At 51.8% G+C, this 25,042-nt stretch overlaps 2 protein-coding genes across 3 annotated transcripts; one reads left to right on the forward strand and one right to left on the reverse strand.

Moving 5' to 3' along the window:
• Window positions 1–27: 27 nt before the first annotated feature.
• LOC115638995 (zinc finger protein 436-like) lies at window positions 28–12,121 on the forward strand. The gene is made up of 7 exons (XM_030541221.1): window positions 28–94; window positions 3,796–3,864; window positions 4,395–4,607; window positions 5,237–5,259; window positions 7,323–7,438; window positions 7,726–7,758; window positions 10,713–12,121. Exons 1-7 carry the CDS (start codon window positions 32–34, stop codon window positions 11,549–11,551), a joined length of 1,356 nt encoding a protein of 451 aa, XP_030397081.1. The 5' UTR covers window positions 28–31; the 3' UTR covers window positions 11,552–12,121.
• Window positions 12,122–12,161: 40 nt separating this feature from the next.
• On the reverse strand, window positions 12,162–21,496 carry LOC115638996 (non-structural maintenance of chromosomes element 3 homolog). 2 transcript variants are annotated; one of them, XM_030541222.1, is made up of 11 exons: window positions 21,381–21,495; window positions 21,188–21,289; window positions 20,735–20,798; window positions 19,695–19,774; window positions 18,965–19,059; window positions 18,426–18,505; window positions 18,299–18,341; window positions 18,061–18,123; window positions 15,789–15,903; window positions 15,301–15,434; window positions 12,677–12,765 (listed from the first exon to the last, which is right to left on the reverse strand). In XM_030541222.1, coding segments are annotated over exons 1-11 (819 nt in total). In that variant the 5' UTR covers window positions 21,423–21,495; the 3' UTR covers window positions 12,677–12,764. The 2 variants fall into 2 exon arrangements, with proteins under 2 accessions (XP_030397083.1, XP_030397082.1); XM_030541223.1 differs by lacking the exon at window positions 15,301–15,434 and having other exon boundaries at window positions 12,162–12,765; window positions 21,381–21,496.
• Between the last annotated feature and the right edge of the window lie 3,546 nt (window positions 21,497–25,042).

The following is a 25,042-nucleotide window of genomic DNA, read 5'->3' on the forward strand; positions in this document are numbered from 1 at the left end:
CGCCCGCAGCCCTTTGTCCGGCCGAGGAGCCATGGCCGGGGCAGGGGGCTCAGCGCGGCGGCTGCTCCGGCCCCGCCGGCAGCGGGGCGGTGAGGTGGGCGGGGCCGCGCGCCGGGGGGGCCCGTGGGGGGGTGCGGGGCGGGCGCGGCGGGAGGGGCCGGGGACAGGCCGGGGGTCACTGGGCGCGGGGTGAGCGGGCAGCGCGTGTGACATCGGGACGGGGCTGGGGGGTCGTAGGCGCCTGGACAAGACAAAGCCCCAAATATCGGGACTGTCCCTATAAAACCGGGAGCTCTGGTCACCCCACCTGGGGGGCTCCGGGGACACCCGCAGCCGGCAACGCGCAGGGGTGTCGGGGGCCCTGGGGAAGGGCCGGGGAATGAGCCACAAATCCCCCCTGCCGGGATGGAAACCCGCCTGCATCCGCACCGGGAGGACCAGGGGCCGGCACCGCCCTGTTGCCTGACGGGCACTTGACACAATCAGCTGCTGGGTGCCGGACCTGGGGGGGGGTCGTGTCATTCGGGTCATTCAGCGTTTCTTGGAAAATGACCACGGACCTCAACATGTGTACCCCGGGTCCTTGTGTCCGTGTCCGGCCGCGTGGCTGGCCCTGGCGAACGCTGCGCGCAGATCAGGTCACCCCGTCTCCAAAACGGTGCTGGGGAATTGGAAAAGGTACCGAGAAGGGCAGCGCCAAGGAGAAGGGGCATGGAACAGCTTCCCCCCGAGGAGAGATTGAAATATCCCTGGGACTTTCAGCTTGGAAAAGAGACCACTGGCAGGGGGCGGGTACGATCGAGGTCTATCAAATCATGGATGGTTTGGGGAAAGTGACGAGGGAAGTGCTATTTACCTCTCCAGGTAACACAAGAACCAGGAGTCGCCCGATGAAATTAACAGGCAGCAGGTTTAAAAAGAACACAAGGAAGTACTTCTTCACACAAGGCACAATCAGCCTGGGGTCCTTGCCATGGGATGTTGCGAAGGCCAAAAGTACAACTGGGTTCCAAAAGAAATTAGATAAATTCAGGGAGGACAGGCTGGTAGCCAAGATATTCAGGGACATGCTCCCCCCGCCACCCAAAAGTGCCAGATGTCCCTAAACTCTGCCAGAAGCTGGGACTGAATAACAGGGAGCAGATCTCATGCTAATCACTCTGTTCTGTTCGTTCCCTCCAAAGCATCTGACACCGGCCACTGGGCTAGGTGACCATTGGTGTGATCCAATATGGCCCTTCTAATGCTCTTATGTGGGTGGAATGGCTGGAGCTAGGGATCGTGGGGCTGCTTGAGTTTGGGGGGTTGTTTGGAGTTGGGCTCGGGGACGTGGACGTGGGGGAGTCAGAGCCAGACTTTGGCATGTGTTGGTGTGAGGGGTCTGTAGATGTGGAGGATATTTAAAGCTGGGCCTTGGGGGCGTGCCAGTGTGTGTGCAAGGGTCAGAGCTAGGGTATTGGGTGTGTGTGGTTTGGGGGGATATTTGGTTTGAGGGGTCCATGTTCAGATCTGGCATTTTGCATACATTGTGGTTGGAACTGAGGAAGTTGGTGAGGAAAATAGGAGCATAAACTCTGGCCAATGAAGTGTGAAAATATAACTAGGAAAGCCAAAAAAGAATTTGAAGAACAACTAGCCAAAGACTCAAAAAGAAATAGCAATTCTAAAAATATATACATATGTGAAGCAGGAAGCCTGCTAAACAACCAGTGAGGCCACTGGACTATCGAGATGCTAAAGGAGCACTCAAGCGATGAGGCCATTGCAGAGAACTAAATGATTCTTTGCATCAGTCTTCACAGCTGTGGATGTGAGAGAGATTCCCAAACCCATCATTAGAGGAGGTTTCGGAACAAACTGATAACTAAACAGTTAATAATCACCAGGACCAGATGGTATTTACCCAGGAATTCTGAAGGAACTAGGTATTTACCCAGGAGTTCTGAAGGAATTACTAACTATAGTCTGTACCCTATCATTTACCTCAGCTTCCGAACAAATGACTGGAGGATAGTTAATGTGATGCCAAATTTTAAAAAGGGCTCCAAGGTGATCCCGGCAATTACAGGCTGATAAGCCTGATTTCAGTACTGGGCGTACTGGTTGAAATTATAGTAAAGAACAGAATTGTCAGACACATAGATGAACAGAATTTGTTGAGGAAAAGTCAGCCTGGTTTTTGTAAAGGGAAATCATGCCTCACCAATCTACTAGAATTTTTTGAGGGGGTCAACAAGCATGTGGACAAGGATGACCCAGTGGATATAGTGTACTTATATTTTCAGAAAGCCTTTGACAAGGTCCCTCACCAAAGGCTCTTAAGCAAAGTAACCTGTCCTGGGATAAGAGGGAAAGTCCTCTCATGGATTAGTAACTGGTTAAAAGATGGGAAACAAAGGGTAGGAATAAATGGTCAGTTTTCAGAATGGAGAAAGGTAAATAATGGTGTCCCCCAGGGGTCTGTAATTGGACCAGATCTATTCAACATATTCATAAATGATCTGGAAAAAGGGATAAACAGTGAGGTGGCAAAATTTGCAGATGATACAAAACTAAGCTGCAAAAGGATCTTTCACAAAACTGGATGACTGGACAACAAAATGGCAGATGAAATTTAATGTTGATAAATGCAAAGTAATGCACATTGGAAAACATAATCCTAACTATATGTATAAAATAATGGAGGATAATGATGTAGATAGTTTTCTGAAAACATCCACTCAATGTGCAGCAGCAGTTAAAAAAAGTGAACAGAATGTTGGGAATCATTAAGAGAGGGATAGATAAGACAAAAAATATCATATTGCCTCTCTAGAAATCCATGGTATGGCCACATCTTGAATACTGCGTGCAGATGTGGTCGGCCCGTCTCAAAAAAGATATATTGGAAAAGGTTCAGAAAAGGGCAAAGCAATGATTAGGAATATGGAAATGCTTTCGTATGAGGAGAGATTAATAGAACTGGGACTTTTAATCTTGAAAAAGTATATGACAGAGGTCTATAAACTCATGACAGGTGTGAAGAAAGTAAATAAGGAAGTGTTATTTACTCCTTCTCGTAACACAAGAACTAGGGGTCACCAAATGAAATTAATAGATGGCAGGTTTTTGTTTTTTTTCACATAACACACAGTCAACCTGTGGAACTCTTTGCCAGAGGATGTTGTGAAGGCCAAGATTATAACAGGGTTCAAAAAAGAACTAGATACATTCATGGAGGACAGGTCCATCAATGGCTATTAGCCAGGATGGGCAGGGATGGTGTCCCTAGCCTCTGTTTGCCAGAAGCTGAGAATGGGCGACAGAGGATGATTTAGTTGGCAATTGGGCCTGCTTTGAGCAGGGGGTTGGACTAGATACCTCCTGGGGTCCCTTCCAACCCTGATATTCTATGAGTCTATGATAAATCGATGATTACCTGTTCTGTTGATTCCCTCTGGGGCACCTGGCATTGGCCACTGTTGGAAGAAAGGATACTGGGCTAGATGGGCCCTTGGTGTGTCCTAGTATGGCCGTTCTTATGGTTGTTTGGGATGTGGATGGGGCTGGGTAATGTTTGGGGCTGAGTTTGGGCTGCAGCCCTGTCATTTCACCAGGGTGTCCTGTGTCTTCCTTGGAAAACCTAGTCCTGCTTTCACTGCCCCCGTGAGATCTTCCTCACTGAGGCTGAACTGTATCTGGAAAGAAAGTCAGTCCTGGGGGCTCTGCACAGGCATGTGCAGGGCAGGATTGGGCCCTGATATCTGGAAGCTGTGAGGCTCTTTCGAGTAACATTTCTCCCCCCACTTCTTCCAGGAGGTACCGGGAGAGCATCTGGCCTGTCAGCGAAAAGCCGAGGAGGAGCAGCAAAGTGCAGAGCTGCTGGTAGGTGCCCAGAGCCCCCTGCCCCTCGGGTTTGCCTGGGATCAGAGTGCCCTGAGTGACACCAAACACAGGGCCCGTGCTGCCAGCCTCAGCCAGGAAAGCCTCCCCACTGGAGCCCAGGGAGAGGGCAAGATCAGACGTCGGAGCAACATGATGTGTTTAGGGTCCAAGAGGCTGCTGCGCAGGAGAGTGTCAGTCTGTGGCCTGGAGAGGCCCTGCCCAAGGGCTGCTCAGATGTTATAGTGACCAGGTTCCTTTCTCGCCCCTAAGGGAGATGGGGAGAAGGAGAGGAAATGTGGGTGGGCAGATGAAGAGTTTGGTTCAGTGCAATTTGATGAGGTTTAGGGAAAAAAGCCCCCCCTGTTAGCCATGTGCAGCTCATCCCACCCTCCTTCCTCCGCCCTTCCTGGCCTAACTGAGCTCCCATCACCAGCCGCATCAACCCTGTGTTCTGGTAAATAACTCCCCCATCTGCTGGGGGCACAGGTCTGATTCTCCCGTTACCGAGCTGCCCTCTCCCTGGGTTGCAGAAACAGACTGAAGCCGAGAGGCAGAAGATCGTTGCGGAGTGGAAGGAGCTGCGAGAGTTTCTGGAGGAGCAGGAGCAGCTCCTGCTGTCCCAGCTGGAGGAGCTAGCCAGAGCCATTGTCAGGAGAAGGGACAAGGGCGTCTTCAGACCGTCCGGGGAGATTTCCCTGATCGGAGAGGAGGGGCAGCAGCAGTCGAGGAGCCAATCCCTGCAGGTCAGACTGGCTTATGGCAGCGCTAATACGCTGCTTCTCAGCCCTAGCCCCTGACGTACCTCACAAGGTGGGGTCAGGGACATTATCCCTATTGTGCAAAGGGGAAAGTGAGGCACAGGACAGGGCAGAGTCCAGCCCACAGTCACACAGTGAGTCTGTGGCAGAGCCAGAGCTGCGACCTGGGGGTCCTGGGTGCTGTAACCCGAAGACCGTCTCTCCTGCCCTGTAAATGTCTCTCTGCACTTTGAGGGTGAAATTCCCAGCCCACCCTCCCCCCCCGCGCCAGGCCCAAGGTCCCATGTCATCCCAGGCTAATGGGTTCAGTGGTGTGAGGGGGCTTAGGGGGGCTCTCAGCATTAGGGGGAATGTTCTGTTCCTGTAAAGTGCCTGAGAAGAGACTTTTCCCTGATGGCGACCTCCTAGCAGGGACCCCTGGGGTTGCTGAGGGAGATGTCCCAGCTGGGCGTAGCAGTGAGGGAGGGAGATGGCAGCTGTTCTCTGAATGTGAACCCAAGTGTCTGAAATTCCCCAAATACCCGTGGCTCCAGTGCTGACTCCCCTGCAGAGCAGGAGGCCACCCCAGCCTGGGCTAGGCCCACTGACTGCCTCTTCTTTCTCCCCCTGTGCAGGGTGCTGGACACACTGAGAGCAGGTACGTCCTGGGCTCCATTTCAGCGTTCACGTGGAAAGCAATGGTTTAGAATTGTAATTCCACTGACTGTGGCATTTCCCACGCTATGACACGCTGGCTGAATGCCTGAGATCACGTCTTTCCTTAGTGGCTGCTTCAGGAAGGAAAGAGCCTCTTACTACCTGACAGCTAATGGGGGCTGTCAAACACAGAGCCTGTGGGTCAGACCCAGCCTGGCTGATGGGTTTACGTGGCCACATCACGTGTTCACAGTGTGCAGAATCTCAGCTTTTGTCTTTTAAAAATAGGTTTCTAGCCTTCACGCTGGCAAAGAAACCTTCTGAAATGCAAAGGGAGGCGATGGTGCCTTCCTGAGGGCCTGTCTACAGCGTTTCAATGTAGACGCTCCCTATGGCGACGGGAAGGGTTGTCTCACTGGTGTAGGTGATCTGCCTCCCCAGAGACAGGAGCTAGGTTGATGGAAGACCCTCGTTTGGCCCAGCACTGTCTGCTGGGGCACTCAAGTTGGCTTATCTACGCTGCTCAGAGGTGTGGATCTTTCGCACCCCTGAGCAATGTAGTTAAGACAACCTAATATTCTAGTGCAGACCAGACCTGAGTCTGTGAAACGGCCTGAAACCCGGCTCAGAGATGTGTGAACTCCCCTGAGAATCTCATTGGTGTGTCAGCTGAAATGATGTCGCTTGAATGTCCATTGCTGATCTCTGTAGCAGGTGGGATTGGGAGGGGATGGGAGTGAAGCCTGTCACGGAGTATGGGGGAGTCCAGGCCTGCACCCCTCTTCCTGGGACTCACAGTGACTCTCAGCTAGCCAGTAAAACAGAAGGTTTATTGGACAACAGGAACGCAGGCTATAGCAGAGCTTATAGGCACAACCAGGACCCCTCAATCAAGTCCTTCTGGGGTTCAGGAAGCTTAGTCCCCAGCTTGGGGTTCCCTGAATTCCAACCACCCAGCCCAAAACCGAAACTGAACTAACCCCCTCCAGCCGGCCCCTTCCTTTGTCCGGCTTCCCGGGCAAAGGTGTTGACCTCCTCTCCCCCATGCCTCGCTCAGGTTACAGGCCCAGGTACTGTCCATCACCTAAAGTCATCCCCTGCCCTCCCATTCACTGTGCAGACAGTTGCTACTCCATCACAAAGTCCTTGAGAGGTAGGAATAGGGAGTTGCTGTAGGGAGGGAAGAACAGAGGAGAGATATGGGCTATGTCTACACTGGCAAGTGGTGTTTTGCCTTTCAGGGTTTTTGTTTTTTTTTTTTTTTAAAAAAGTTTTGCTGCAGCAAGTGCCAGTGTGAACAGCATGTTCTTGGCAGGAGCACTCTCCTGCCGACAACGCAAACACCGCTCATTGGGGGGGGGGGGGCAATTTTTGTCGGGAGGAGAGCTGACAACTGCTACACTGCGTGACATTCAGTGGCACGGCTGTGTCTCCAAAAGCTATATAGTGTAGACAAGGACAGGGGGAGGGGGGAAGAAGGCAGGGAAACGGGGTAGAAATAGCAAAAGTGGCTGTTTTCCCTTTGAGTGAAAAAAGTTGTGACAATGAAGTACTTTATAAATAACAGTAATTAAAAGCTTTCTATGTAAAGGGCAGATTCCCTCCCTGGATCCTTGTGCCTAGGTGTCCCCAGTTTATTCCCTTGCCTAAGGACAATGATAAGTGGGATACAGACATCTCCACCAATGGGGCTGACACCCTGGGGGTCACTGCTTTAGCTGAAGTTCTCTGGGCTTTGGGCATTAAATGGTCCAGGTTCAATCCCTGAGGAAGACCTGAGCTCTATCTGTGGCCCCTGTGAGCACATGGGACACGCCCACTTTCTGGTCTCAGTCTCCTCCCTTTCCACATATCCCAATGCTGGTCCCAGCGAGGTCACCAGAACCTGTCTCCATTCCGGGCCCCAGTGGCTCCCCACATCCCATCTCTCTGGGCCCATGGAGCGCACCGGGCTGTGGGCAGGTGACATCTCAGATGATAAAGCTCAGATGCAGGTTTTCTGGAGTTTGGGGGTTTCTGGGATTGGGAATTGGACCCATGTCTCACCCTTCCTGCTTTCCCCAGCAGGGAGGATGGGCCGTTTCAGAAGCCAGAGCCGGGGTTTGCGGAGCTGGAGAAGAGACTCAGCGATTTCTCTCTGAAAAGTGCCATCCTGCAGGAGGTGCTGCTGGGATTCAAAGGTGAATTGGAGTTTGGCAGCAGCTCCCTTCTGGTTAGAGGGACCCTCACCCTGGGGAGGAGTCAGGGGCTATAGTGTGTCGCTGACCCTGGGCTCCGTCTCAGCCCCCGCTCAGGGAGTTCTCCTTCCCCATGGGAGTAGCCCTGTGGGGCCGGCTCTGCCTGAGTTACCAGCCTCACTCTGGGTCCCCATCTCATCATGAAAAGCAAATACGTTAGTAACCAATAGGAATACGCCCATGAGCGCGAGGGCCTGAATTCTCACCTCTGCCTTCCTCTCCTTCCCCAGAGACTCTGCGGCTGGAGCTGGAGCACCACACAGGTACGTTTCTGTCTCTCCTGGGGGGGTTCAGACCGAGAACCATGTTAGCGGCTGGGGATTGCTGCCCCCAGCCCGAGATAAACCTGAAAGCGGTGGAGCAGTGACTGCCCAGGTCACTCCTGCAGTGAGGTCTGGGGGGGTCAGAGTGAATCCTGAGCTGACGGGTGCATTTCCCTTTGAGAAAGGAACAAGAACCTGAGTGGTGTGAAATGGTGAGACGAGGCTGAAACAGCCACACAGGATGCAGTCTGCAGCTGTAATGAGCGGCTGAAAAAGGCCACAGGGCGGCAGCAGAGTTTCAGGAGTGAGGGGTTGGAACCCTTGTCTAGACTGATCCTGAATGCAAAATAGGGCTGCTATAGTGTATACAGACTGGCTGTGAAGGGAAGAGGGCAATGAGCTGTGTGGGGCTCGTTCTGAAGGAGGAGGGGGCTTTGCTAGTGGAGACCAGTGTTTCTCTCACTTCACACTGGGGAGCCTTTAGGTGATGTAAAGAATTTTTGCAACTTTCTTACATTAACTCTAAAAGTAAGACCAGACCAATGGAAGGGTGTTAAGCCTTCGCAGTGTGTGTTTTAAGAGGCCGACAGAGAATTCCTGGCCTTGAGGGATAAAGGTGTGCAGGGCCTGGGGCAATGAGGTTTTCCTTATTTAGGTCCTAATAAAGCTTCCAGTATTTCCTGCCCCCCACGACTGCCTCTCCTGAGCCCCCTGGGCACCATGACTAAGGCTATGATTTAGTCACAGGGTATTTTTAGTCCAAGTCATGGACGAGTCATGGGCAATAAACAAAAATTCATGGCTTGTGACCTGTCTGTGACCTTTACTATAAACGCCCGATTAAATCTTAGCTGGGAGCCCTCGGGGAGCCAGCAGCTGGGCACCGCTGAGCAGCGGCTGCTCTGTCTGCCCCCAGGCCACAGCTCCATTGGCCCCCATACAAGTGCTCGGGCAAGTCCCAGGGCCAGCCACACTGGCAGCAGCAGCAACTGGCTCCAGGGTCACTCCAGCAGCAGCCATAAACAGACTCTGTGTACACACCCTACTGACCATAACATTCAGAGCATTACGGGCTTTCATAAGATACATCACTTGACGTATATTTATAGACAATAACATTGTATACAGCCTGCCTCAGAATGGTAATGAGGCGGATGAACTGGAAGGGTGGAACCAGCGTTAACGGAGAGCAGTTAAACAATCTCAGATTCATGGATGATATTGTGCTGATTGCCAAAAACATTATCAAACAACAGAAAATGCTGTGAGAACTCGACACAAAAAACAGCCAAGTGGGACTGAAAATGAACCGCTCTAAAATGAATTTTATGCGGTTTGAGGCCTTGCCAAAAGCCCAAATAATAGTCAAGGGGGAACAAATAGAAGTTGTTGAGCAATACATCTGTTTGGGTCAAGAAATCAACACGCGCCACGGTCAGGAAGGCGAACTATCGCAAAGAAAGGAAGCTGGCTGGCGTGCATTCAGTTCTACCAGGGGTGTCCTCCAAGGAAAAATCAGCAAGGCAACACACGCCAACCTCTACTGCCGGCAGTGTTATACAGCAGTGAAACATGGGCGCTTACGAAGATAGAGGAGCAACAGCTTGTCTGTCATGGAGAGGGCGGCGGAAAGAAGAATTCTGGGGATTTCAGTCAGCGATCGAGTCCCCAATGACATGATCAGACAGCAGAGTTGAGTGCAGGACGTCATTGTTGAAAGCAGGTACAGTAAAATGCGATGGGCCGGGCATATAGCTAGGTTCACTGACAATCGATGGCTGCAGCTGTCGCTGAGTGATATCCACAGGAACTGAAACAACTACTCTGCTGACCTCCAAAGAGATGGGAAGATTTTATCATGCAAAGGCACGGCTGCACCTGGAGAAGGAAGGCCAGGATAAGAGAAGAATGGAAGACTTACTGTGATCAGCGCAATCTATATGAGGGCTGAAGTCACCAATTGATCATCTGTAGTCAGTTCCAGCTACCCCAGGTTTTCAGGCCAAAAAGATCCACTTTGCACGAGCTCAAAGGGCGCTTCTCCCCCTTAGTCCCCTAGGTAATGGATGCCAGAATGGGTCATATACCCAAAGGCAGACAGCCAGAGTCTGTCTCTGTGCCAAGAGCCAGGAAGGCTTCCTTGGTGTGCAGGCTGCATTCCATCATGAGTGCTAAATGGTCTCTCCTCCCACCCCCACCCCACACTTGGTTTAGCTTGAGGGTTTGGTTTATGTTATATGTAGATGGCTTTTCTTTGTCCTCTCACGAACTGCCTGGTTCAATTTCCATTGGAGACACAGGAAAACAGCATTTCTTTGTCTGGGGCAGGCTGGGCATATGCACTGCTTATAAAACACATTTAGAAACCTTTTCAGCACATGCCTATAATTCCTTGCACATGAGCAGTACACGTAGCACACAGTACTATTAATGCCAGGCATGGTACCTGTTTGCATAGGATACTTTACATAACAACGTTTAGTACTGATAATGACAGCAGTGTGTTGGGACAAAGGGTGTCAGCCTGAGGAGAGTCGTGGTATGGTGTGTCCTCTGCCAGGTGACACTGTGGGCTACACAGGGAAGGGGAGATTTGGGGGATCTGGAGCTGCAGGGGATCCCAGCCCGTTAACACAGAATCTCTGCCCAGGCTCCATTGCTTTGGAGACTGCCTTCATTTACTTTCATAGGCACCAACTGTCCCCAGCATGTGATGCTTCCTTATGAAGGACGTCAGTTTCCCACCCACCTTCACTGACATCTGGCATAGCTTCCTCCCTTGCGCCCCTTCCCCCGGAGTGGAAGCAGACCCATCCTATCCTTGCTTTCCTCTGGGAAAAGTTTTGGGAGGAGTCAGCTCCTGGTTTTCTCCATCTCTCCAGCAATTATTTTGGTATGTTTCCCCCTTTCCCCAGAGCAGGGAATGACTCATGACTGGATTCTCTCTCTTGCAGCAGGTGATGGGGCAGTGAGTGAGAACGAAGAGGAGATTCCACAGCAGGGAGATACTCAGCACATGGAACCACCCGGGATGTTATCAGAAAGATCTGAAAAGACTATTCACTGGAGTCGTGAGCAGAGAAAAGGTTACGAGAGTCATCACTGGCCAGAGAAGCAGCAGAGGAAACAGCCAGGGGATCGTTGGGGAAGTGGCAAGGGTCTCCAGGAAACCACAACCCAGCAGAGAATCCCCCCAGGAGAGAGAAAAAACACCTGCAGTGAGTGTGGGAAAACCTTCAGTAGCTGCTCAGCTCTTATTACACATCAGAGAATCCACATTGGCAAGACACCCTATAGATGCTGCGAGTGCGGGAAAAGCTTCAATCGGAACTCGCACCTTAGTAGACATCGGAGGCTCCACACGGGACTGAGACCCTTTAAATGCTCCGAGTGCGGGAAAAGTTTCAGTGTGAGCTCAAACCTCATTGCACATCAGACAATCCACACAGGAAACAGGCCCTTTACGTGCTCTGAGTGCGGGAAAAGCTTCAATCGGAACTCAAACCTCATTACACATTTTAGAATCCACACGGGAAGCAGACCGTTCACATGTGCTGACTGTGGGAAAAGCTTCACTGACAGCTCAAACCTTACTCAGCATCAGAGAACCCACGTGGGGGAGAGACCCTATAGATGCTCAGAGTGCGGGAAAAGCTTCACTCGGAGCTCAGACCTTATCAGACACGAGACAATCCACACAGGAGACAGACCTTTTAAATGCTCCAAGTGCGGGAAAAGTTTCAATCAGAACTCACACCTTGTTACCCATCAAAGAATCCACAAGGGAGAGTAACCCCGTAAATAGCTTGACTAGGGCTGGCCGGAGTTTGGGTTTTTTTTATAATACATTTGCTATTTCCCACATAGTGACCTTCAAAGCTGTTTGCACCATTTGCTTCACTCTGGTCCCTCAGCTCCCCCAGCTGAGTTGCCTGCTTTTGCCGCTCACCCTTCTTTGGGGTGAAGCCCATCGTCTGTTCTCTCAGTTCCTTGATATCCTCCTGTAAGTCATGGGAGCGTGTGCCCCTCCTGACAGGAATGTCTGTCAGTCCCAGATAGGGAGATGGGGTGACCTCAGCTAGCTACACTGAGGTAAAATCTACCTGGACCTTGTCTCCACTCGGGTTTTCCATGGAGTTAGCAAGCTTGAGTTACGATCTTGATTTAAATGCTAAGCTATTTTTGCAGTAAAGACATAGCCCTGGGAAAGTGGTTGGCGTTAGCTAGCATTTTTCTCCTTAAGCTGACCGAACTTGCATCACTCTTCCTAGTTCAAACAACCCTAAGGATCGCATTTATATTTACTCCTGCGGGAATTCTGCGCAGAAAAAATAAAAATTCTGCACATATTTTAACATTCTGCCAATGTTATTTGTCAAAATAACACTACATAATCATGCCCGTTTCAGTTATTTTGGTAATTTATTTCAAATTATTTGTCAGCAAATATGACTGTAACAATACCGACACACACAAAATTTCCCCCAGGAGCAGAGAGCTAAAGAAACCCCTTTGACAGCCCAGTTCCTGTTTCTCTGCCCCGCGCCCCCCCCCCCCCGCCGCCGATCCCAGCCCTGCGCCCAGACACCAGCTCCCCTCCCCCAATCAAGCCCAGCTGTGACCCAACCCCAGGCCCCTCCCAAGACCAGCTGTGCCCCCTTGGGCCAGACAGCAACTCCCCTCTTGTGCAGAGCCCAGCCATAGCCCCCCAGCCCAGGCACCCATCCCACTACCACCCAGAGCCCAGCAGTGGCCCTCCCAGCCCAGACACCAGCCCCCTACTGGCCAGGGATCCAGAGGGAGAAACAGCCTGTTGCTGGGTCCCAGGCTTGTGTGGAGTTTCCTGCATGCCGCCTTCTTCCCTCGGGGCATGCAGGGAACTGCAATTGCCAGGAACTCTCGACTCTTCCCTGGTTCTCCTCACTGCTGCAGTGTCTTCTGTGTGCAAGCAGGGCTCAGCTGGGTCCAGCGGCCCTTGCTGGTGGCCAGCAGGATTGCAGTCCATTTCTGTGAGGGAAAGGAAATTATGCAAAAAAACTACTAATTTCTGCAAAATTCTGCATTGCGTAGTGGCACAGAATTCCCCCAGGAGTATTATTGTTCCCCCACTAGCAGAGTGATTGTCAGAGTAACTGAGTTCACCTTTTGTGGACAGATTGTCTCACTCCTTGTTATTCTCACTTTCTCCAGGTAGTGCTCAAAAGTTATTTTTGTACCTTGGGGTGAACTGGAGGGAATTCTTCTCTGCCCCATCACCACTACGGCTTTAGAATTTATCCCTCCGCCTCTCAAAGTGTCATGTGAGACACTGTTCTCAGCTCTCTCTGTTTCAAAATCAAAGACTTGTTAGCACTGGAAAGTCTCACAGACCTGGAGGGGAAATTTGAATGGATCCCAAAGCCAGTGTGATCATTCTGATCTTAAATCCCAGTTTCTATCGATTGAAAAAGTGACTTTGGGGCTTTTTACTGCTGAGCAGATGGAAAGGCTGCTGTTTTCCCCCGTTTTAATGATGCTAAAACTTCTGAAAAATAATAATGAGGTGGTGTTGAGTGAAGCACGTTTGAATGGATCATAGAACACAGTGGGAGAATTTGTCCTCCTGCCTTTTGAATCATTAAATATAACCTCCTCTGGAATTTCATAGTGTATTACATGGTAATTATCAAATTTCTCTGCATTAGGGATTTTTCTCTCTTTCCTGAATGCCGTTTGGTCACGTAACTGGGTATTTTGTTGGACAGAACGTGGATCAGATTCATTAGGGACTTTGAAACAGATTACCATTTGCTAAAATAGTCTTGTGATTTTTTTCACCTCTCTCCATGGTAACAGAGGAAGTTATTTCAGTCACCAGGAGGGAATACTTAAGTATTTTAAATCTCCATACTGAAATGGTGGACAATAGTACCCCACAAATGGTGCAGCTAGCTGAAGTAATTGGATATGTTCACACTGTTGTTCAGTTGGTTGGGTCAATATCGTGTCAGATTGGGAGAGAATTTCACAGGAAGTGAGTTGGAACTAGGCAAAATATTTGGTTCCCAAAACAGCTGTGGCCCAGGCAGGTCCAGATTAAAGAATCTTGGGGGGCCCCTCCCCACCTTTCTTAAACTAGACAGAGCATGTGATACACCATATGTAAATATGAGAACGTCTTCATTTATGATGATGATCGTTAGTTAGAGCTTTCTCAGCAGAAAATACAGACGCACCACTGCAAATGAAATGATTGTGTCTTATGCTAACTTATACAGTAGCATTGTGTATTTTGAGTATTAGAAAGAACAAACAGAATTTGAATACAAGAATAAAAATTAGCTCCACTGAGTGTAAAAAAGCATTATACCGTGTGCTGTGCTGCCTGTTTCATGTACTGGAAGAAAACATGTATGTTTAATATATTTTATCATGTTTTGTTTGTTTAGGTTTTTTTGTTAACCACAATTCTCCGTTTTTACCTAGCCGTTTGATCACTTGGTTACTTTTTTTTAAACAAACCTAATGTTCTTTTTTATAGAATGCTTCAGAACACAACATGCACCTGGTGTATTAAACTAAATTGGTTTGTTCAATTCTCAAATAAATTGTTACAGCCAAACAATTTTTCAATCATATTTTTATGGCCTGGGTGGAGAAGGCATTACTGCTGGGCCCGATCCTTCTGACTTTACTCTTTGAAATCAGTGTGTGCAAGGACTATGTGAACCAGACCAACTCTTATTTTGCAAAAGATTTAACGGGTTTTTTTTGGTTTGTTTTTTGCTTTTTAAGTGTAATCAGTTAGCTGGGCATTGTGCCAAGATTCCAGTGATTATAAATGCAAATTTGTGTGTGTGAGAGAGACTCTCTCTCTCTTCACACACAGACATCTGAGAATTGAAGATAGAGCACTAGTCAGTAGTTTAGGGACACCCAAACATGGGGTTGCATCCCTGACCATCTTGGCTAATAGCCTTTGATGGACTGATCCCCCATGAACTTACTTAGTTTTTTTAATGCACTTAGGGTTAGTCTACGCTACCACACTACATCGGTGCAGCTGCATTGCTGCAGCGTGTCTGGTGAAGACATGCTATGCAGATAGGAGAGCGCTCTCCCATCAGCATAAGTACCCACCACAACGAGAGGCGGAAACTGTATTGTCAGGAGAGTGCCTCCCACCAACACAAGGATCAGAGGTCATGCCAGTGCCCAGCTCTGACCCAGCCCCTGCGTGCAGAGGAAACCCACTCCAATGCAACTCAGGAGGGAGGGGTTCACACAAGCTGCCTATGCCCCCCTCCAGAAAGGTGAGGAGGGGTCTCTGCAGCTCAACTAATCAATATACAATAATCAAAACTGCATTTTACAACCCATTTGTCCATGGGCCATGTCTCAGGTGGGCTGAGATCAGGAGGGCAGAGGCAGCTGCCACAGCGAACCCTTGGGTGCTGGATCAGGCTCAGCCTGGGCAGAGGCACAGGTCCCCTACTTTGCAGGTCTGCTGGTTCACAAGGATCATGGGGCAGACCACCTGGGGGTGAAGTGGATAAGGCTCACCAGGTCCTCCTCCGTGCCCCCTGGCTGGCCCCACCAGGGGTGCTCACATCTTCGAACAGGCCCCCCACAGCTGCCTCCTCAGCTGCTGCCTCAGTATACTGGGTGCTCCAGGCCCTGGGATCCTTATTTTGGATCTGATGAAAAGAGGCAGGAAGGGGGGATTGAGACAGCTGGGCTGTGATCTCCCCCAGGGCCTGCCTGGGCAGCAGCAGCCCTTAAGGCACATGGGTCTACTCCCCCTGTGGAGGACCCCCTTGCCCAGGCACCCTGGGATATCCCCAAACCTCAGTCCCCTTGGTTGCCCAGGGACTGTCCCCCCATTTCCCCAAGACCTGCCCTGTAGGGTTTTAGTCTTCATTTCCCCACAGCCCCCGCTTAGTGACTCCCATCTCCAGGCACCCAAGCTTAGGCCCCCTTGGGGGCTCAGGCTCTGCTCCCCCTAAATCAGAGCGCTCCCGTCCCTTGAGTCCCCCCCAGCAGGCAGGTACCTTGGCGATGAAGCGCAGGACCTGCATCTTGGAGGTCTCCTTGACAGCCCGTGCCCCCCACAGGAACTCAAACTCAGGTGGATCTGTGTGGGGCACGCGGTTGTATTCGAGGTACCTGAGGGGGCAAGAGCACAGCAATCAGCAACCATACCCACTTCTCCAACCCATCAAATCCCTGCCCCCCCTCCACTGTCACTGAGGCCACATCAATCCCTGCCCCCCTGAGCCCCACTTCCTCCCAAAGAGCAGCCAGATGACCCCAGTAACCTGCTCCCAGCAGGACCGAGTAGGTAGAGCAGTGGGCTCAGGACACCTGTGTTCTAGCTTGCCTGTTACTCCTGTCCTCACAGCCCGTTGGGGTGTGGACTCCATGCCCCTCCCCTTTGTGCTCTCCATTCTCCAGAGCCCCTGGGACCAGCCCTCCTTCCTGTTGCCAGAGAGAAAATGGGTTGGTGGCTCTTCCCAGCCCACAGAGAAGGTAAAAAGGCCAGCTCAGGCTGTGTGCGTGTCCGATGCCCTCCGGCACAGGGAACTGGCCTCCAGGTTGACTGCGTGAAGGGGCAACGAGATAATCTGTGGCATGGTATAAACAGCAAGGCTGTAGGCTCCGCCATGGCTGCTCTGAACACGCCGGCCACATGGGATTTGAACTGCCTGCCCCCAGGCTTGCAGAGAGAGCAGCCACCCAACCTGCTGGGCCATTGCAGCACCTCAGACAGGGCCCAAATCTACTAATGCGTAAGGAGGGTGAGTGACAGAATGACTCCTGGGTTCTGTGCCTGGCTCTGGGAGGGGAGTGGTGCCTACTGGTTAGAGCAGGGGGGCTGGGAGCTAACTCTTCACCTCCCCATCCTACTAGACACTGTGACATTCTATACATACGTATTCCTCATTTCAAGATACAACTGTGATATTGCATATCAAACAGGTCATGTGAGGTATCAGGGAAAGGTTATGATCAACTGAATGTCACTTTTGTAGCTAAATATTGTGACAGGGCACGGCCAGATGGCTATAGAAAAGTAATGAGAGATTGATATATTAGTCCCAGGTTAAACAAATCCCTGGTACTAAGATAAGTAAATGGCAGCTGCTCCAGGTCAATTGACACACCTGGGGCCAATTAAGAACTTTCCAGAAGGCAGGAGGATGCTAGATTGATTGGGACACCTGAAGCCAATCAGGAGCTGGCTGAAACTAGTTGTATGGTTGTCACTAAAATATGCTTTGGGAAGCACTCAGATACTAGCTCTTCAGAGACAATGCCAAGGAAAGTAACCAACATCCAGGCAGGTGTCAAGCCACTATTAACTGCTATTGTCCAGCAACCCAGTTACAATTCAATGACTTACTCACAAGAGACACTGGGGTATTACTTCACCTTGTGACTCAGCAATGCCCACCAGACATGTCTGGACTTGTGTTCTCCAAGCACATGGACTAAGGGTATAAGACAGAACACAGGGCCACATGCTGGGCCTTTCTCCTGCTGCAAGCAACAAGGACATTCAGAAGACTTCAACATAGGGAACTGGCCCAGGTTGAAGGGACAAACCTGTATATTAAGGACTGCAATATCCAGTGGGGTGAGAAAAACTGCTTTACCTAGATGTTGCCCAGTCTAATAGGGTTGAGTGTTTAGACTGGGTGCTTATATTATTTTTTGATAACTATCACTTATAATCACTTACAATCTATCTTTTGTAGTCAATAAACTTATTTTACTGCTTATCTTTACCAGTGAGTTTGCTTGAAATGTGTGCTAAATCTGCTCAGGTTTGCAAAGGCTGGTGTAGATCCACTTTCCATTGATGAAGTGGTGAACCAATTAATAAATTTGCACTACTTGTCTTGAGCAGTGCACAATGGTATATTCCTGAGGTACAAGACCGGGAGTGCGAGGGTGGGAGAGGAGGAGAGAATTTGGCTCTGGTGCTTTTTTCTGTGCGCTTCATGATTGGCTCTGGGAGCAGTCAGTCAATCTAGCTGGGTGTGGGTATCCACATGTGGTTGTGCTGAGTGATCAAAGCACCTGGAGGGGGCTGCTGCTTGTCACTAGCAAAACAGAGACAGCCCAGGATGGAGGGTTAAAGGGGCACAGTGGTCCCACAGTCCAAGGCTGCACCCCAGGGATCCAGTCAGACCTCACTCCCCTCCCACAGCCAGGCACAGAACCCAGGAGTCCTGGCTCCCAACCCACCCTGCTCTAACCATTAGACCCCACTCCCCTCCCAGACATAGAATCCAGGCATCCCAACAAGCCCAAACTTACTTTTGGCGGACAAACTCCTCAGTCACCAACTTCTTGACATCCCCAAAGACCTCGTGTCTTACTCTGGAGGGGTTGTGGATAGGAATGTGTTAAAGATCATGGCCTCAGGGCACAGGCCCCTGCTGCTCCACCCCAACTCTGCAAGCCCCTTCATTGATTAGCTAGTGCCCAGAGAGGGAGAAGCCTGCAACTGGCAGGGGACAGCATTAACCCCTGGCACCCCAGACCCCGCACATACCCTGGGTCAACTCGCAGTCTCCTCAACATCTCCCACACAGCAGCTGAAAGGGCAAAGTGACAATGTCAGTCAGGAGGTGGAGCCTGCAGGGAAAGGGCAAAGCCCGCAGGGAAAGGGCGGGGCTTACATTCTTTTGCAGCATTGCCCTTCATGAACAGGAAGCTGAGGATAACAGTGAGGAGGCCCAGCTTTGCTGTGCAATCATCCCTGCAACACACAAGAGGGGGTGTCACTCACCCAGGGAACTCTGCAGAGGACTGGGGATCTGGACAAGGAAGTAGAAGGCTTAATGGCAGAGCAAAGACTCCTCTCAAACCTTCCAGACCTGGAAAAAGAACCCTGGCATCCTGGCTCCCTGCCTCCCCCACTCTAACTACTAGAGCCAAGGACAGCCTATAGACCTCTCAGCAGACCTCAGCCACATGGACACTGCAAGGCAGCCTTGTGGTCACTAAGGGGCAGAGGAACACAATGCCAGGATGGGGGCATGCAGGGATCAGCCATGGCAGTTTTATGTGGGATGGGGTTTGGTGGGTGGGTGGAGCCTAATGACAAAGATTAACTCTTAAAGGCTTGGAAGCCTCTTGATGGGGGGAAGTGGGTGAGGGTGAAGGAATCTGTCATGCTGCCTCCCACCCCGGCCAGCCAGCCCCCTCCGTCCCTTACTGCTTCAGGTTCTCCACTGCTAGGCGTGGCAGGTTGCTGACCAGGATGTAGACGTGATTCCTGGGGTCTATCTCCACCAGCTGCAGCCCAAAAACCTGGGAGGGGAAGGGAGGAGGTGAGGTTAATTTCAGAGAGGCATGGGATGGGGAGTGGGGTCCTGTGGTTAGAGCAGGGCATGATGGGAGGAGCCCAGACTCCTGAGTTCTATCCCTGACACTGGGAGGCGAGTGGTAAGAGGCAAGAGCTGCAAGAAGCCAAGATAATACCGACCAAGAACATCAAGGCTATGTCTACACTACAGACATAATGCAGCCGCTCTATGCTGGCAGGTAGTGTGTATCCTGTGTAGTCACTCTACACCGGCTGGAGAACACTCTCCTGCTGACATAAGTTTCCACCATCATCACTTTTGCTGGTGAAACTTATGTCGAGCAGGGGTGTGTTTTTTCATACCCCTGGCCGACAAAAGTCATAGTGCAGACAAAGCCCAAGACAAACACAACAGCTTTAAAAGATTTTTAGAGATCACTCAGCTGAAAGATAGTCCCTTATGCAACATAGTGCCCCCTAGCACCCAGCACTGACTGGCAGGGGAGAGTGCCCTCTGCCAAGCTCCCTGCAGCATAGTACTCCATAGTGCCCCGCACTGATTGGCAAATCTCTGCTGAGCCTGCCCATGGAGTGTGTCCCCAGCCAAGCCCCCCGTTCTACCCCCCCACATCATGGTGACCTGCTGGAGGGTCCTGCCGGCTCGCTTAATGATCTCAGAATAGATGCCTCTGTAGTCTTTGATGACATTTTTCAGGATATCTATAAAGGGGAAGAGAGGGAGACATGTTACAGCTATTCTCATGGCTCCTAACACTCCTGCTGGCAAGACAGTGCCCCTGCAGTGGTAACCCTCTAACTCAGCAGGGCCAGTAGCAGAATCATAGAATATTGGAGTTGGAAGGGACCTCAGGCAGTCATCCAGTGCAATCCCCTGCTCAAAACAAGACCAATCCCCAACTAAATCATGCCAGCCAAGGCTTTGTCAAGCCTGACCTTAAAAACCTCTAAAGAAGGAGATTCTACCACCTCCCTAGGTAACCCATTCCAGTGCTTCACCACCCTCCTAGTGAATAAGTTTTTCCTACTATCCAACCTAAACCTCTCCCACTGCAACTTAAACCAAAAGTAGAATCAAAAGGTCTGCAGTTGTAACTTTTTAATGACTGTTTCAGCTAGATTCCTCTCCTCATCAGATACTCCTCCTGGGGATCCCACAGTCTGCACCATACGGATCTAAGTTGAGTCTCTGAAAGTTTCAAACATTATTGGTGAGCCATATGAAGTGGAGTGGGGAATGAGAACTCCTGGGTTCTGTCCCCACCTGTGAGAGGAGTGGGGTCCAGTGGTTAGAGCAGGGACCACTGGAAGCCAAGACTCCTGGTTTCCATCCCCATCTCTGAGAAGGGAGTGGGGTCTAATGGGTTGGAGCAGAGGAGGCTGAGAGTCAGGACTCCTGGGTCCTATCACCAGCTCTGGGAAGCGGGGGGCAAGGGGGTCCCCTCGCAGGAAAAGGCTAATCAAAACATGCAGACGCAGCACAGAAGGGGGAGACTGAAGTCCCTGTGGCCAGATGGCTGAGTCCTGGCTCTGCTGCCACAGAGATCTGGATTCAGACTGAGTGGGGAAGAGAAGTGGCTGCAGGCAGCCCCTCTGCTCATGCGAAGGGGACTGCAGACCCCCCTGCCCCCAAAGCCCATGACCATCCAGCAGGCCTCTTACCTGCCCGTTTGATGGGGATTTTCTTCTGATCCTTGACCAGCAGGTACTGCACCAATTCGCTCACCTGCGGGTGGAGGGCAAGGGGCATTACCCAAAGGGAGGGGGCTCCCGGGGGAGGAGCAACCCCCCCCTCCCCCACAGCTTTGCCAGTGTCGGTTGGCTGCATGGCTGGGGCTTCAGCCCAGGCCCTGACCGTTAATTCGAGATTAATCTGTAAGTCCTGGAGGCGGCGGGGCAACCCGGAGGGGCTGCCAACCCCCCCCCCACACACACACACATCGCTCCCCCCCGCCCCCCCACACACACCGCGCCCCCCCGCCGCCATCGCTCCCCCCGCCCCCCCACACACACCGCGCCCCCCCGCCGCCATCGCTCCCCCCGCCCCCCCACACACATCGCGCCCCCCCCGCCGCCATCGCTCCCCCCCACACATCGCGCCCCCCCCACACCCACCTTCTGATCCACCTGGGCCGGCGAGAGTCTCTCCAGGCTCCGCGGCGCCTGGCTGGCGCTCTGCGTCGGCGCCAAGTCCTCCTCGGCGGCCAGCAACTCCCCCTGCGCGGGCGGGAGGCGCGTCAGAGCGGCATTGGGGGGGGAGGGGTGGGGCCCGGGGCGGGGGGGGAGGGCCCCCGGGCTCGCTCCCTACCTGGGAGGGGCCGGGCCCCTTGCTGCGCCTCTTCTGCGCCATCGCTGCCGGGCGGCTCCTCAGCGCTGGCTCGCGGCCTCTGCCCAACCCGCCGGACCCCGCTCGCTCGCTCGCGCGCCCCGACACCGCCCTCTGCGCATGCGTCGCGTCCCCCCTTGGCGCGCACTCTCGCCCCCCGCCAGCCCCGCCCCCTTGAGCGTCATGCCTCACCCAGCCCCTTCAAGCGCCCCGCCCCCCCGGGTATGAAATACGGCGCGAAAATGGCCCTTGGTTGCCAGGCTCCGGAGGGGGGAAGGCGCCCCTCCCCCACGCCCCAGCGGCGCGTGCCCCAGCCCGTGGCCTCCCCCATCGCAGCAGCACCCCCTGGCTTGGGGCAGCTTCAGTCTGGGGTCACAGTTTGGTCCCAGGGCTCTCAGTCAGCACCCCCCCAATACACATTGTGCCAGCCCCCCTGAACATGGCCACTGAGCCCCCCCAGCCCACGCCCCCCCCCCAGGCCCCACTTTGGCTGCAAGAGACCTGCTGCCACCAGGCCCTGTCTGAGCTCACCCTGGATCACTTGGGTCCCCCCATCCGCTCATCCAGGGTCTCACCATAGCGGCTCTCCCGTCCCCCCACCTTGCCCCCCCAGTAGCTTCACACAGGGGGAAACTGAGGTATCACAGAAGGGGGTGGGACTTGCTCTGAGGCACAGAACCCAGCAGTCCTGGCTCCCAGCCTCCCTCCCTGCACTAACCACTGGACCCCACTTCCCTCCTAGAGTCAGGGAGAGAACTCAGGAATCCTGGCTCCCAGTCCCCTGCTCTAACCACTGGACATCACTCCTCTCCCAGAGCCAGGGAGAGAACCCAGGAATCCTGACTCCCACCCACCTCTCCCACAGTTGGGCTGATAAATCTTCCTTCTGGTCTGGGCAGCAGGTTGCTGCTTCTGCAGGGAACAATGCCTCTGCTGGCCCCAGCCAGTGGGCAGGCGAATTAAGAGCATTGTGTGAGTGACGGCAACACAAACAGATCAGGACCCACCGAGCTTGGAGCCTTTTTCACCCTAAACCCACAATGGGAAGCATTCTCCAACCCAGGGCAGGTGGCACGTGCTTTTGTGATGCCTTTCTGTTTGATTCCCCAGCACGTGTACCTCCTGTGAGGATCACCTCCCTTGCCATCTTATTTCTGGCATAAGAGGACCTCTCTCAAAACAACCCTTTCCCCTCCCTAGCCCCAGCAGAAGGATTTATAAGAAGACTGATGGGTGTTCTGGAAGGGGACCCAAGAGATGGGGAGAAGTGATGCGTGAGTGTCTCTGGATGCCTCAGTTTACCCACCTGTCAAATGGGTTAAAATAGCCTCTGGCTATTTAGGTAGTCAGATTCAGGGTATGAACCGTCTCTTACTGTGCATATGTTCGATGACTGGTCATGATCAGGTGCGGCTTTCAGTTGGGGTCAGTGCAGTGCCAGGCACAACGGGGCCCTGGTCTTGGTTAGGGTCTGTGGAGTGCCTGGCACAATGGGGTCCAGATCTTGGTCAAGGGGGGTCCCGGGGGAGCAGTCAAGAAGGAGGAGGGATTGGATGGAGTGGTGGGAGGCAGTCAGGGGCAGGCGTTCCAGGGGCGGTCAGGGGACAGGGAGAAGGGGTGGTTGAATGGGGCAGGGGTCCCGGGGGGCCATCGGGAATGAGAGGAAGGGTTGGATGGGGCGGTGAGGGGCAGTCAAGGGATAGGGAAGGAGGGTGGATGAGGCAGGGGCTCCAGGGGGGCATCAAGAAACGTGGAGGGTTGATGGGGCAGGAGTACCAGGGGGCAGGGGTGGGCCACGACCCCCTTATGGGGTGAGGAGGGAATGAGTTAAGATTTTGGCAGCTCATCACTGCTTACACTCCAGAGGGGGGTGCATGCCTGGGAAGCTGGCTAGTGCCTGCTGTTTGCACTCTGGTAGCTCAGTCTGGGTGAGTGGCACCACCTGCTGTAAGGCTGGCTGGGTCTCCAAGCCAACTGTGTGTTGTAGAGGGGGGCAGCGGTTCCCACAGCTCCCAGACTGCACCCTGGGGGTGACAACCCATCACAAGCACCTCCTTGGACACATCCCTAGACTGCCCCCTCTCTCCTCCAAATTGTCCATATCACAACTCTACAAAATGACCTTGATATCAAGAAGATGAAATTCAATAAATGCAAGTGAAAAAGATTTTTAAATATATTAGGAACAAAAAAAGTCTTGACATTGATATTGGTCCATTACTCAATGGAAATGGTAGAATTGTCACTAATAAGGCAGAAGTGATCAATAAATATTTCTCTTCTGTATTTGGGGAAAAAACAGATGATGTAATTTCATCCTCTAGGGGTGATAACACTTTCCATTCCACTAGTACAGTGATCACCAATCTTTTTGTCTGGTGGGTGCCAGACAAAGGACCATGGCGGCGGTCGAGCATCTGCCAAAATGCCGCCAAATTTTGACAGCATTTCAGCGGCGACGCTTCTCAATGATGTCACTTGTCGGTGGCACGTGGCGTCATCCAGAGGTGTCCCCGCCGAATTTTGGCAGCATTTCGGCGGATGCTCAACCGCCGGCCAGGATGCATTAGGCACCATGTTGGGGACTCCTGCACTAGTATCTCTGAAGGGTGTTAAACAGATACTCTAAAGTTGGTAGCATTGGCTCTGTCCACTGTCCAAAGGCAAAATAATGGCTAGATAGACCATTGGTCTGATCTAGTGTGGACATTTTTATGATCTGTCAGCCTGACATTGATCCCAGGCAACATAATGGAATAGCTGATACAGGACACAATTAATAAAGAATTAAAGGAGAGTAAATTAATCCAAATTAACTTGGATTTATGGTAAATAGATCCTGTCAAATCACCTTGATATCTTTATTGATTAGATTACAAGTTGGATTGATAAAGGTCATAGTGTCGATGTACTATCCTTGGAGTGCTCTAAGGTATTTGACTTGGTTCTGCATGACACTTTGATTAAAAAACTAGAATGATATAAAATTAACCGTGTAAGCAATAAATGGATTAAACACTGGCTAACTGCTAGGTATCAAAATGTAATTGTAAATGGACACTCGTCATTAAACGGATGTTGCCAGTGGGGGTTCTACAGGAATCAGTTCTTGGCCCTACACTATTTAACATTTTTATCAATGACCTGGAAGAAAACATAAAGTCATCAGCAATAAAGTTTGCAGATGATACAAAAATCCAAGGAGTGGTAAACAATGAGGAGGACATGTCACAGATTCTGTGATTTGGATCGCTTGGTAAACTGTGTGCAAAAAAACAATTCTTTGTTTCAATACGGCTAAATGTGAATGTCTACATCTAGGAACAAGGAATGTCGGCCATACTTACTGGATGGGGGACTATATCCTGGGAAGCAGCAGCTCTGAAAAACAGTTGGGGGTCATGGTGGACAATCAGCTGAACACAAATTCTCAGTGTGATGCTGTGGCCAAAAGAGCCAATGCGAGTCTGGGATGTATAAATAGGGGAACCTGGCATAGGAGCAGAGAGATTATTTTGTCTCTGTATTTGGCACTGGTGCAACTGCTGCTGGAATCCTGTGTCCAGCTCTGGTGCCCACAATTCAAGAAGGATGCTGATAAATTGGAGAGGGTTCAGAGAAGAGCACAAGAATGATGAAAGGAT

The sequence above is a fragment of the Gopherus evgoodei genome, chromosome 23, assembly GCF_007399415.2.
Source record: "Gopherus evgoodei ecotype Sinaloan lineage chromosome 23, rGopEvg1_v1.p, whole genome shotgun sequence".
Classification (NCBI taxonomy): domain Eukaryota; kingdom Metazoa; phylum Chordata; order Testudines; family Testudinidae; genus Gopherus; species Gopherus evgoodei.